The sequence below is a fragment of the Prionailurus viverrinus genome, chromosome E3, assembly GCF_022837055.1.
Source record: "Prionailurus viverrinus isolate Anna chromosome E3, UM_Priviv_1.0, whole genome shotgun sequence".
NCBI classification, from domain to species: domain Eukaryota; kingdom Metazoa; phylum Chordata; class Mammalia; order Carnivora; family Felidae; genus Prionailurus; species Prionailurus viverrinus.
This window is the reverse complement of record NC_062576.1, coordinates 10,723,814-10,737,783: the sequence shown is the minus strand read 5'-3', so window position 1 is coordinate 10,737,783 and position 13,970 is coordinate 10,723,814. Positions and strand designations below refer to the sequence as shown.

The window sequence follows — 13,970 nt, the reverse complement described above, 5'->3', positions numbered from 1 at the left end:
CCCCGCCCCGCGCCCTCGGCGGCGCCCCGCCCCGCCCTTTCATTCATCTTCCCGGGAGCGCCAAGCGCGTGCTGGGAGCCCCAAGGCTGAGACCCGTAAGCCGAGAACTGCGGCGTCGGAGGGGAAGCTCGGGTGCGGCATCCTAGGGGGATGCAGAGGCCCAGGGAAGGGGTCTCGGTTTCCCCGCGGAGAGCCCCACACATCCGAGCTGGATGCAGGAGGCAGTGTGGACCCGGAGGACTGGCGGTCGCCTTGGGGACGGGCGCCGGTCTGGTCCTGCAGCGAGGACAGGCCTCGGCCGGGGAAGCCGAGGGTCCACGTCTCAGGTCCTCACCGGCTAGGCAGGGGGCTAAAGGAGGAGGGTCTGGGGAGGAGTGAACCTCTGCCGGCTGTGACAGATGTGCTCAGGGGTTTGCTCTTCCCAGGGCTGGAGACCTGGAGCTGGCGCCGCCCTGCAGGGGGTGCAGGAGAGGACGCAGATGAAACAGGGTTTGGGCTGAGCGAAGTGGCCGGAGCAGTTGGGCCGTCCCCAAAGCGCAGGCCCCCAGTCGAGCCCTGAAAAGGTGGACCGCGCTGCCTAGAAGTGGAGAATCGTAGAATACTGGACCTGGGGGAGGGGGCGCGACCCTTTGTCCCTTTAGCCCCATCCTCGCACTGCATCCCATTGCCGAGAGGTGGTGAGTGGAGAGCTTGAGCAACATGCCAGGTGCGCCCAGGGAACAAAGGGGGAGAGCTGGCCAGACTTGGACTATAGATAATCACGTCTGTGTAGGACTCTTCTAGCCAGGGCCTGCAGTCAATGGCCTGCAAGGCAAGGGCGCTCCGCCCCCCCCCCCCCCCCCCCCGTGCTAAACAGTTACCTGGGGGAGGGAAGAAAATATTAGAATTTTAATTTCTGATAAGAAAGAAGCTGGGCTTTTTAAAATACTTAATATTTAGATTGGTGTGAGAAGGCCACAGCACAGAGTCGACCTGTGCCTTGTTAGCTGAGTGGTTTTAACAAAACTAATGCTCACAGAATGGACTCGTGGCTGCAAAAGATTCCTGAAAAGAAAGCAGAGATTGAAGACGATGCTAACACTTGTCAGCCCCTGTTCCCAGTGACATCAGTGACTGGCTCAACAGATCTGATGAACTCAATAGCATTGCTCATAGAAGGTATTAAATCTTTTTTTTTTTTTTTAACCAAAAACAAAAAGAGGGATTTTGTTCTTTTAAATATTATAGTTGTTCAAATATTGTTTCTCTCATCTTTATTTTTTAAAAGTTTATTTGTTTATTTATTTGATAAAGACAGAGACAGTGTGAGTGGGGGAGGGGCAGAGAGAGAGAATCCCAAGCAAGCTCCGAGCTGCCAGCACAGAGCCTGATGCGGGGCTTGAGCTCATGAAACTGTGAGATCATGACCTGAGCTGAAACCAAGAGTCAGGTGCTTAACTGACTGAGCCACCCAGATGCCCCTGTTTATCTCATCTTTAGATGAGTTTAGATAACTCTGGTTTTGCATGGTTATGTAATGAACATAGGTTATTTGGGAACAAATTAAGAGCTCTGGCTCGGATGTGTTATGTTTTAGGTGCCTGTTGGCCATCCGAATGGCAAATATATATATGATGTTTGCTCAAAAATATTTTACTTATGGGGTTCATGATAAAAATTTTCTAGATGAGGGGTCAGGAGCCCAATGGGAAAGGCATATTTACTCCAGGGCAATGATTAGGATTTGTCCAAACTTGCTAAATTGGTGCCTGGCTGAACACAAGCTGATGACAAACAAGAGACTCCATGGGGACACTGTCACAGGATGAGCCCAAGACTGTCACCCAGGGCAGGGGCCAGAGCTTGGACTGTCCTAGCTTGGGGACAAAAAGAGCTGGCATCACGGGATCCCTGTGGTCAGACACAGTCTGTCCCCTTCTCACCCACTCTGGGTGACCTCACCCAGACACGTGGCTTGGTGACTCCCTGTCCTGTCTTTGAACCACGAGACATAAGGACCCAAGCGTCAGCCCAAAGTGGCACCTCCACTTTGACGGTAAATGGGCACCTCACACTTCATGTGTCCAGGCCAGAGCTCTTGATTTGTGCCTGGATCTGCTTTTCTATGGGTGTTTCTCATCTCAGTAAGTGACACTGCCATCATCTAGCGGTTCAGGCCAAAACTTGCGGGTGGCTTTCTCTCACTCTGTCCTCCTGTTCCATGCACCTGATCCATCAGCAAATGCTCTTGGCTTGCTGCACAAAATATGTCCAGAATTCCACCACTGCTCCCTCCCCCCTGGTCTAGCTGGATGCAATAGCCCCTTCATCTTCAGAGCCTCCGAACATATTGCTTTTAAACCCAAAGCCCTTAACTCCGCCTTCACAGGACTTAGCCCCTGGCTACTTCTTTGCTTTTATTTCTTCTCCCCTTGCTCACTTTTTTTTAACCACAGGCACCTCTTCTGCAGTCCTAACTTCCCAAGCATGTGCTTTACAAATCACGGGGACTTTGACTGGAGGTCAGGTGTCCCCAGCCATCCCGAACCTAACATTCTTTGTCAGTATCTTCTCTCTCGGCTTTAATTAAAAAAAAAAAAAAAAAAATTTTTTTTTTAAATGTTTGTTTATTTTTGAGAGCGAGAGAGACAGAGGGCAAGCGGGGGCGGACAGAGAGAGAAGGAGACACAGAATCTGAAGCAGTCTCCGGGCTCTGAGCTGTCAGCACAGAGCCTGATGCGGGGCCTGAACTCACAAACCGTGAGATCATGATCTGAGCCGATGTCAGACGCTCGACCAAATGAGTCACCCAGGTGCCCCTAAAAAAAGTTTTAAGAAAAAATGTTTAAAGTTTATTATTATTATTATTTTTTTACTAATCTCTACACCCAACGTGGAGCTCGAACTCACAACCCTGAAATCAAGAGTCCCATGCTCTTTGTGCTAAGCCAGCCAGGCACCCCCTGTCCTGGCCTTTAATCCTCATGGCAGGGATTCACCCGACATTAGAATTAATCCTTTATTTCCAGTTTCCTGGGGCCGCCAGTAGCAAATTACCACAAACTCGGTGGCTTAAAACAACAGAAATTAATGTTCTCACAGTGCTGGAGACCAGAAGTCCGAAATCAGTTTCGCTGAGCCCAAAGCAAAGGCTGCGCTCCCTCTGGAGGCTCTAGAGGAGAATCAGTTCCCTTCCTCTTCTAGCTTCTTCTGTTTTAAATTGCAGCAAGAACCCCCACATAATATAAATTTACCATCCTCACCATTTTTAAGCGTGCATTTCAGTAGTGCTAAGTTAGTCAAGCTGTTGCGAAACAGATCTCCAAAACTTTTCTAATTCTGAAACTCTGTAACCGTTAAACAGCAGCATGGTGGGGGCAGGGTCCTCTCCCTCTCGCCGAGTCCCCGGGGGCCACCATTCTACCTTCTGTTTCTAGGAATTAGACCGCTTTAGATACCTCATGTGAGTGGAATCATCCAGTAGTGGTCTTGTGACAGGCTTATTTCATGTAGCATCATGCTCTCCAGGCTCATCCATGTTGCAGACTGAATAATATTCCATTGTATAGATATACACGTGTTTTTATCCACTCATCCGTTGATGGATTTCGGGGTTGCTTCCCGCCTCTTGGCTGTTGGGAATAATGTGGCCATGACCATGGGTGTGCAATATCTGAGTCCCTGATTTCAGTTCTTTTGGATGTATATCCAGAGGTGGGAATGCTGGATCCTATGGTAGTTCTAATTAAAAAAAAAATTTTTTTTTAATGTTATTTTTGAGAGAGAGAGAGAGAGAGAGAGAGGTAGAGACGGAGTGTGAGCAGGTGAGGGGCAGAGACAGAGGGAGACACAGAATCTGAAGCGGGCTGCAGGCTCCGAGCTGTCCGCACGGAGCCCGATGCGGGGCCCTAACCCACAGACTGTGAGCTCATGACCTGAGCCGAAGTCGGACACTTAACCACAGGCCCCCCCTGTGGGCCTACCTTCTAAAAGAGGGCATCCTGGGTCTTGGGCTCCATGAGGTATCACCTCCTACCTAGCTCCCAAAGCTCCCATAAAGGCATTTTTACCCATGAATGGCTGCCAAATATTTGTTTCTGTGGGGGGATGTGGATTCTGCCATCTTGCTGATGTCCCCTCTCTGTTGTTTTCTCTTCTTGTAGTGTTCTTGTTTTTTAACCATTTTCTTTTTTTTTTTGTAAGTTTATTTATTTATTTTGAGAGAGGGAGCACAAATCAGGGAGGTGCAGAGAGAGAGAGGAGAGAGAGAATCCCAAGCAGGCTCTAGAGGCACTATTAGCTCAGAGCCCAACATGGGGCTCGAACCCACGAGCCATGAGATCATGACCTGAGCTGAAGTCAGACGCTTAACCGACTGAGCCACCCAGGTGCCCCACTTCTTGTAGTGTTTTTGTCTGGTTTTGGTGCCAGGGCAATGCTGGCCTCTTAGAATAAACTTGGAAATGCTCCCTCCTCTTCAGCTTTTTTTTTGGGAGGGAGAGTTTCAGGAGGATAGGTGTTAATTCTTTAAATGTTTGGTAGAATTTACCAGTGAAGCCATCTGGTCTTGGGCTTTTCTTTGTTGGGAGAATTTTGACGACTGATTCAGTCTCCTTGCTTGTTATTAGTCTTTTCACATTTTCTATTTATTCGTGATTCAGTCTTGCTTTGTTGTGTGTTTTTAGGAATTTATATATTTCCTCTGGGTTGTCCAATTTATTGGCATACAGTTTGTCTAAATTCTTATAAAGATACTTAAAAAAATTTTTTTTAATGTTTATTTATTTTTGAGAGAGGGAGAGACAGAGAGCAAGCAGGGGAGGGGCAGAGAGAGAGGGAGACACAGAATCAGAAGTGGACTCCAGGGACGCCTGGGTGGCTCAGTCAGTTGAGCGTCCGACTTCGGCTCAGTTCATGATCTCATGGTTTGTGAGTTCGAGCCCCGCGTCGGGCTCTGTGCTGACAGCTCAGAGCCTGGAGCCTGTTTCGGATTCTGTGTCTCCCTCTCTCTCTGCCCCTCCCCCACTCATTCTCTGTCTCTCTCTGTCTCAGAAATAAATAAACATTAAAAAAAAAAAAAAAAAAAAGAGGCAGGCTCCAGGCTCCAAGCTGTCTGCACGGAGCCCAACCTGGGGCTTGAACCCACACACTGTGAGATCATGACCTGAGCCGAAGTCGGATGCTTAACTGACTGAGCCACCCAGGCGCCCCTAGGATACTTGTGATGGCATTTAGGGCCAACCAGGGTAATCTGTCCACTTCATGACCCTTAACTGAATCACATCTGCAAAGACTCTTTTTGCATATAAGGTAAATGTCATGGGCTGAATTATATCTCTGCAAAATTCATATGTTGAAGTCCTACCCCCAGTACCTCAGAATGTGACTGCATTTGGAGATAGAGCCTTTCAAGAGGCAATTAGGTTGAAATGAGGTTATTAGAATGGGCTCTGATCCAGTCTGACTGGTGTCCTTATGAGAAGAGGCGATCACGAACACATAGGCCCAGAGCGAACACCATGTGAAGACACAGGGAGGAGAACAAACAAAGAGAGAGGTCTCAGAAGAAGCCAGCCCTGTGGGCACCTTGATCTTGAACTTCTGGTCTCCAGAACCGTGAGAAAACACATTTCTGCTGTTTAGGCCACTTAGTCTGTAGTACTTGGCCATGGCAGCCTGAGCAGAGGAGGGCGGTGATATTCACAAGGGTCCAGGGATTAGGACCTGGATGTCTTTGGGGCTATGATCAGCCCGACACATTCACTTGCCATCTCTCTACCTGGGTGTATAACTAATGAAAGCAAGGAGTTTATGTATTTTGTTCTTTTTTAAGTTTATGGATTTATTTTTTGACGAAGAGCGCAAGCGGAGGAGGGACAGAGAGAGGGGGAGAGGCAGAATCCCAAGCAGGCTCGGTGGTGTCAGTGCAGAGCCCCACGCAGGGGCTCGACCTCATGAACCATGAGATCATGACCTGAGCTGAAATCAAGAGTTGGTCGCTTAACTGACTGAGTCACCCAGGTGCTCCTGTATTTTGTTCTGAAAACAGTGTTTAAGGGGCGCCTGGGTGGCTCGGTCTGTTGAGCGTCCGACTTCGGCTCAGGTCATGATCTCACAGTTCTAGGATTCAAGCCCCGCGTCTGGGGCTGTGCCGACAGCTCAGAGCCTGGAGCCTGCTTCGGATTCTGTGTCTCCCTCTCTCTCTGCCCCTCCCCTGCTCGAGCTCTGGCTTTCTCTGTCTCTCAAACATAAATAAGTAAACGTTAAAAGAAAAACCAGTGTTCATCCTCAGGGAGTTAACAACGCTGGTGTGCGGAGTCAGGTAGTGAACAAAAGAAGTGTAATACATGGTCTGTCACATGGCGACGGGTGCTCTGGAGAAAAGGCAGGGACAGGTGAGGGAGGAGGGTACCGTTTGTAATGTTAGAAACGGAGACTGAGGAGGACCTTCTGAGAAGGTGACACTGGAGTCACTGAGGGAGGCGAGGGAGCCAAGCACGTTGACAGCAGAGGGAAGAACGCTTCGGGCAGGAGAGACAGCAGATGTAGAGGCCTGCAGGGTGGGGGGGTGGGGGGGGGCGGGGGCTGCTCCCTACAAGGGAGAGAGAGAGCCAGGGTAAGTGCATGGCCTGGCAGAGGGCCAGGTAGCAGGGCGCGTGGTCAGAACAGCTGGGACACTCCTGTGGGGACTCCTCGGCCATCAAAAGGTCTCTGGCTTTGGCCCTGAGTAAGCCGGGAGCCATGGCAGGATTTTGAGCAGGTGCTTGACTTGGCTTGACGTATGTTTTAAAAGGATTGTTTTGGCTGCTGCGTGGAGAGAAGGCTGGGGGGCGTCAGGGAGCTCAGTTAGGAAGCTGTGTCAGTAACTGGGGCAAGAGCTCCTGGGGGACCAGGACGCCACCCCTGGAGGCTGTGAGAAGTTGCTGGAATCTGGGGTCTTCAGGCGGTCGTGCTGCAGGATTTGCTGGGCAGTCTGCTGTGGGGCGTGAGGAGAGAGGGGTCCCAGATGGCTGCGAAGCTGCTGGCCTGACTACCAGAGAGCCACCCGAGCTGCCATCTAGGTGGGCAAGGCGGGAGGGGGCAGGCTGTGGAAGGTGGGGGGACTGGGCTCCAGCGGGGTGTCCGTGAGACTCCCAGGTGGACGTGTGAAGAGTTGGTTGTGTTAGTCCGGAGCCCAGGGGAGAGATCTGTGCTGAAGGTGTCACTCTGGGAGTCACCAATGCAGGGGTGGTGTTTAAAGCCATCAACTATGAGAAACCAAAGCAGGGAGACTGATGGGCTGAATGCTGGGACTGGCAGACTTTCAGAGGCCAGAGAGTTGAGAGGGGACCGGCAAAGGATATTGAGATTTTTTTTTTTTTAAGTTATTTATTTATTTATTTATTTATTTATTTATTTATTTATTTGGGGTGGGGGGGAGAGGGAAATCCCAAGCAGGCTCCACACCCAGCGCAGAGTCTGATATGGGGCTTGAACCCACAAATCACGAGACCATGACCTGAGGCCAGTGGGACGCTAGTCAACTGAGCTACCCAGGCACCCCAGCAAGGGATATTTTTGTTGAACGAGTGAGTGAGTGAGTGAGTCTCCTTTGTCGCCACTCTTGGGTGAGCTGTGTCATCCCTCACAGACTGTCACAGCGGTCCCCTTGTGGGTCTCCATGAACCCACCCCTCCCCCCTTTCCTCCCCTCCCCGCCCCCTCCAGGCACTCCAGCTGTCCTGACCCTCCTCCCTGCTCCTCCTGCTGAATTGCTTTTTGCGCTCCTCTGTCCCCTGGGACATCCTCCCAGAGCATCACCCCACCGCCTTCGCTTTCCATCCGACCCCCTCCTGGCACTGCTCACACAGACACCCACACTCCCAACAGACAGCTCCCTCGCCACCCTTCTGACCTAGGGGTATGCCCACCGGCCAGGGGGTTGGCTCTAGGACGGACGGAGGGAGGCCTGAAGCCACGTGGGCCCTGGGACGTGGAATCGGTGGTTTGGGGAGGAGATTCTGGAATCTGACACACAGGGCGTGCTCCCAAGGGGAGTTGTGGGCTCCACGTGGGCGTGTTCCCGTGGGCCGTGTGGGTGAATGGCTCTTCCTTTGAGGGGATGTTTCAGAGGGAAACGCTTCTGGTTTTTCTTAGGTGGGGCCGTATCTCCCTTGTCTGCATGGCTGTTCACCAAGGCCGAGGGTTTGGTCTGGACACAGGGTCATTTTTGTTTTCTCCACCCCTTCGGCTGCACCCTCAGCATCTGGAGGCCACCCACTAGGCCCTGTGCTCTGGCTCTTGGGCCTAAGGGGGAGGCCTGGGGAAGGTGTGGCTGGGTGGGTGAGCCACCTCCTCAGGAGAGACCTCCGGGAGTGGGCCTGTGTGGGGCCGGCTGGCCATGCTTCCCCTATAAAGGGGCTTTATTGTTAAAAGGCAGATTCAATTTGGAGAAGGATGGATCTGCCAGGAGCCAAGGGCAGGTGATTTTTGGTAAATAGCACTCCCAAATACACCTCGAAGAGTGGAAGTTCCTTCTGTCCCTGGGGCAGATGAGACCGTACAGAGGAGGCCATGATACGGTTTCCTTCAAAAGGTTTCACTTATTAGGCTTTTCTGAAGTAGTTAATTCTCTTTTCTTATTTAAAGGAAAAAAAATATGTTTCATCCGGAGTTATACCCAAGTGATTAAAATGAATTTTCTGCTGGGGATATAGCTCCCCAGATCAGGAAAAAAAAAAAAAAAATTTTTTTTTTTTAATTAACCACGCAAATAAAACCACGAGAGCATCAACAATCAAAGACAGCCCCCAAATATCCAGGACAAAAAATAAAATATTTATTGATCTATCACAGCGAGACACAAAGAGATGGGCGGGGCAGGGGCGGGAAATGCTCTGAAATACAGTGGCTCGAGGGAGGGCTGGGGGTTACAGTACTGCATGGGGGGGACCCAGGTTGGGGAGAAGATTCCTGCTGCCCCAGCTGGCACAGCTCTTCACACCCTGGGTGCTCAGGCCCCATCGTAGGGGGGTGGGGTGGGGTGTGGAGGGGTGGAGGCAGGACACAGGCCGCTGGGACAGGTTAACCAGGTTGACGGTGGGGGCGCCCAGCCAGCTAGTGGTGCGGGGCGGTCAACTGGGGACAAGGATGGATGGACGGATGGACAGACGGGTGGATGGATTCCACAAGAGCAAGAGGGCTATTCCCGATGGCGGGGGGCGGGGGCGGGGTGTTCCCATCCGAAGGGGTCCCAGCCACGGGGAATAGGTGGGAGACGAGGGGCCAAGAGGTGGTAGGACCGAATCCAGCTTGAGGCTTTTGGTGATTGGGTACCAACTGGACCGCAGCCGAGGTGGGGGGAGAGGTTCTGGTGGGCAGGGGGAGATGGGGCTGCCCAGGAAGTGTCTGCACCATCTTCAGAGGAGCCCCGGGGAGGGGGTCCCCGAGGGGCTGCCCTTCCCTCCTCCCTCCCCCCCCAGGAAGATGAGAGCACCAGCACGTAGCACCAAGTTCCCCTGGAGATGGAGAGCGTATGGAGGGGGGGAGCTCCTGGGTGGGAAGGGGGTGGGGGCAGGGGGCCGAGCCCACCCGCCCCTGGCCTCTGAAGTAAGGGGCTTCCTGGGGCCCACCTGGCCACCACTCTTGTGTCCTTGCTTTGCGGATTTCCGAGGCCACCCAGCCTGGCCTGTCCCCTCCCGGGGTGGGGACTGGGGAAGGGGAGTGGGGGAGGGATCACAAGGGGTTTACATTCTCCACCAAGCAGTAGCACCAACGTTGATGAGGTCGCGAGTCAGCGGTCCTGGGAAGCTCACTTTCTCTTCCGGCCACAGGATTTCCCCAGGCAGGCCCCACCTGGGTGGGAGGAGGCACGCGTGACCGTCCGGCCCCCTCTGGGTCCCGCTCAAGCCCCTGCCCACTCGGATCAGCTCCGAGCTGTTCTTACACCCACATCACCGAAATGGGGAACAGAGGCTCCAAAGCCACGAGAAGTCTGGCCGCCACCTCCCGCCAGACTCTGAGCCGTCACATTGCACAAACTCCTTGTGGGCAGCTGGGTGGGAGCAGGGATAGTGAAGCAATCAAGACTCAGAGAGGGGAAGGGACCTGGCCTGGACCAGGTCTCTATCTTCTGAGTCTACTGTATTTGAGAAGCCTTTAGCCAGCAGCTCTGAGCAGTCCCCATAAGGGAAAGGAGGGGAAGGGACAGCTGACAGAGTCTGGAGGAGACGGTCCTCCGAAACGTGAGGGTGCATCAGATGAACAGGCTCAGAGAAAGGGAGAGCTCGTAGCGGCTGAGCTGGGACACACACTCAGGACTCCTGCCCCCTCCAGGGGACCGTCTGATGGGCAAGCCTTGTTTTAAGCCACTGAGGCACCACGGTCTGCCAGTAGGGCCTGGAGCTCGACGTGGCTCCTACCGCCACCTGGTGGCAGCGGGCAGCTGAGCGGGACCAGGACAGGCTTCTCTCTGTGAAGCTCACGCTGGGGGCTTAGAAAACAGTGTGACAGGGCCACAGGCATCAAATAGTGCCTGACGGAGAGCTGGGTACCCTGGACAGGGTCAGGCTGGTCTTGCCTCTGCCTCCTCCTGCCCTGGCCTCAGCTGCCTCCTCTGTGTAGTGGGGATGCAGGGGAATGTGCAGCCTGAACACACATGGGAGTGGAGCTGGGCTTCTTTGGGTCTCCTTTGGGCACTGCTGGGAGGTGCCTTTGGGGGTGCTGATCATGACCGCCCCCCGCACTCCCAGAGGCACGTCTGCATCGTTGAGCGAGGGTGTGGCTCTGGGCCGGGTGATGGCCTCTGTACATCCTGCCCAGCTAGGGGCACCTTGGGTCCCCCAGCCACCCCTCAAATTCCCTGACTCTAGGGTCTATTGTCCCGCTTTCTCTCTTTCCTTCCCTGTTCCTCCCTTCCCCACATCCCTTCTCTTTTCCTGGGCTCCTCCGGGTGGGGGTGGGCAGCAGGGAGCGAAAAACTGCCAGGGCTGGCTTGGGGTGAGCCCGGGGGATCCGGGCCCACTCTTAGCTCTGAGTGTGCATGTCGGAGGTAGACACAGGGATGGGGGGTGCGCGTCCAGCTCCCCCCAGCCTCTCCATACCCTGCTAGGTCTAGTCCAAATGTGCTCCCCTCTCCTAGGCTGATGGACCCCAGCCCCCTGCCTCTGTCTGCCCCTGCCTACTCTGCCCTGTCCCCAGGGGCTGAGTCTCTACTCACCCTGGTATCCTAGGGCTCCCAGGGCCCCTCCAAAGGGCTTGGGAGGTTTGCCTGTGGAGGGGAGGGGGCCAGGCTTTCCTGCTTCCCCTAGAACCTTACGTTGTACTAGGCCTCTACCCTGTCTCGGGAGGTTCTGAAGGCCTTCCTGCCCCCAGCCTGCCCTTCAGTCCCACCAGCCTGACCTGTGCTGTCCAGTTCTGCTCCTTGTGGATGGCATCCCACCTGTGGAGGTCTGAGCGGCTAGGAGGGCGCCCCCGCCCTGAGTCAGACCCTGGCCATGCTGACTGCCCCATCTAACATGCCCTAGGCTTTGGCCTCCCTGACCACCTACTTGAACGGACCTTGTTTCTCCCCTTACACGCTTCCTTTCCTTTTCTCTGGGACCTTGTCCGTCTTTCCAGTTACACCAGAGACGGGGTGGGGTGGGAGTGGGGGGTTGACCAGGTCTCTGTCTCACTCCTGGTGTCCCATCAAATGCCAGGCTGGGAGCCCCAGGAATGGGATCACTGCCCCCATTCTTACATCCCAGGGCTGAATTTTCTTGGCATCAGAGGGCCAGCCCGAGGCCGTGGCCACCATAGCATGGAGTACCCCGACTCCGTGAAAGTAACTAGGGCCCTGCCTGAAGCGGGGCTCCTCCTATTGCAGACTCGCCGCCAATTCCCAGGCCCCCAGCTCCACCACCTGTGGGGCAGGGAGAGGGGCTGTGAGTATGTCTGCTTCCGGGGAGCCCACCAAGGCTTTCCGGACAGTGTGGGCCCCACCCGAGAGGGCCAAGTTCTGAGCCTGGGTGTCAGGAGCCCGGGGCTCTGCCTCCCTCGGTGTGTGACCTTGGGCGAGTCCCTCCCACTGTCTGAACCTCAGTTTGCCTCATCTGGGACACGGGGCTTTGGAAAAGCTGATGCTCCCTGGCCCTTGCAAGGGAGGTGGAGAGGACTGAGGGGAGGCCCTGTTTCGTGTGATGGAGGTCATGGGTCTGCCCCCGGGGCCTGGCCCTTCTGAGCAGATGGCGTGGGGGAGTTGACAGGAAGGGGCCCCGGGGACAGGGAGGCTGGGTGTACCTGGGTAAATGGGAGACAGTCCAAAGCCCGGTCTTGCCGCAACTCCTGTGGGAGGGGTTTGAGGTTGGTGTAGGGCAGGCCCTGCTCCAGCCGCTGGGCCTACTGCCTCTCTGCCCAGGACCACCCCCTCCCCCTGCGTGCCCCTCACTGGATGAGCAGATTTCTTTACAAACCTTGTCTCCAGTCCCGTAGCCCCAGCTCATCAGCCTGGTGTCTGTCCCCCACAGTGTACCCCCTGACCCTGAGGCCTGCCCCTTTGCCCAGATGTTCCCTTTCCTGGACTATCTTCTCTCTCTCTCTCTCTCTCTCTCTCTCTCTCTCTCTCTCTGCCCTCTTTGTCTTTGTGCGAGATGCAGCTCCAGGGGTCCCCCGGCCGCTATCCAGACAGGCCTCCTCTAGGCCCTGGGCAGAGCTGAGGATTTCACAGAGAGATGGATGGCCCCTGCCTCCAACTGGGAATGGCCTGGTGGCCCCTAGGACACCTCCAAGGCCAGTGGCACCTGCAGGTGGACAGGGGTCAGGACCACACACGATTTAAGGGGTGCCAAGCACCCTCTCTGGGTTCTGGGGGCAAGAACAGGCCTGCAGGGCTATTGTGAGCAGGACTGAGGCCTGAGTTGGGGTGGGGACAGGGGACAGGGGTGGGGTGGGGTGCGAAGCAACCTGACACCTGGGCAGAGGGGAGGGCAGGAGAGAAACTCACCATATTTGGCTGCTTTAGCAGCCGCAGCTGGGGACACACCTGGGGAGACACGGGGTATGTGGGCTTAGGAACAGCAGGGCCCTCCCCGAGTCATGTCCCCTCCTGACCTGCTCGCCCCGCTTACCATCTGCCCGCCGACTCATCCGCCCTGCCGCCCTCCCTTATCCATCCCTCTTCCCAAAAGTCTTTAGTAAGCTCTTCCTGTGTGTCCAGGCTGGAGCACGCAGGATGAGATTCGGGCTGGCTCGGATAGGGGGACACAACGGATGACCCACGGAAGAGGGAAATGTCAACACGAGGCCCGCCACGGTGGCAGAGATTTTGGGGGAAAAAAAAAAATTCCCTCCTGACTTTGCTTTCCTTCTCTGGAAAATGGGCACAACCATCATTGTCTTGATGTACTCCCACTTAAAGTGGTCTGGGAGGCTGATGGAAGAGAGGGAGGGGAGGGGGCGCCCAACTGCAAGAGGGTGTTTGCTGAAGGTCCCCCAAATGCTGCAGGCCAGCCTGAGGCAGGTGCGTGGGGTGGGAAAGAAGGTCAGTCTCTCCACGTCTCTCTCTCATACACACACACACACACACACACACACGCCCCATGCACGCTCTGATTCCAGAGCAGCCACTCACCTCCAAAGCCCCCAACCCCTGGGATGGCTCCGCCAGCTCCGAGCCCCCCAACTCCCAGGGCTCCGGCTCCCCCGAGGCCTGTGGAGAGAGCTGCGTGTTCAGATCCCGATGGTGGGAATAGCTGGTCTGTCTGCAGACAGTGGGGTTCTCATCCTTGGACCCACGTGGAGCCTGAGCTCCTGGGGCCTCGAAGGGCTGGGCCCTGGGGAGACGATGCCTCTGAGGGCCCCGGGGGTGGGTCAGGGACTATGTGCTCCATGGTGCACGGTCAGAGGCCTCCCCGCCCCAAACCCCAGGGCCTGGGGGCCACCCCCACCTCCAACCAGCACTCACCAAACTGGGCAGCTTTGGCAGCAGCTTTGGCAGCAGCAGCTGAGGCAGCAGGTCCGGCTCCTGGGGACACA

At 55.1% G+C, this 13,970-nt stretch overlaps 1 protein-coding gene across 12 annotated transcripts in view; it reads right to left on the bottom strand.

The window, feature by feature from the left end:
- Window positions 1-8,774: 8,774 nt before the first annotated feature.
- Window positions 8,775-13,970, bottom strand: part of ELN (elastin) — a 31,509-nt gene continuing 26,313 nt past the window's right edge. For 11 of the 12 annotated variants that reach the window (XM_047838658.1, XM_047838650.1, XM_047838655.1 and 8 more), the window contains 5 exons: window positions 13,900-13,959; window positions 13,567-13,644; window positions 12,940-12,978; window positions 12,237-12,281; window positions 8,775-9,812 (listed from right to left, as the gene is read on the bottom strand). In XM_047838658.1, the coding sequence (XP_047694614.1) occupies window positions 9,769-9,812; window positions 12,237-12,281; window positions 12,940-12,978; window positions 13,567-13,644; window positions 13,900-13,959 (266 nt within the window). In that variant the 3' untranslated portion in view covers window positions 8,775-9,768. The remainder of the gene's footprint in view (window positions 9,813-12,236; window positions 12,282-12,939; window positions 12,979-13,566; window positions 13,645-13,899; window positions 13,960-13,970) is intronic. The other variant, XM_047838653.1, reaches the window with a different exon arrangement.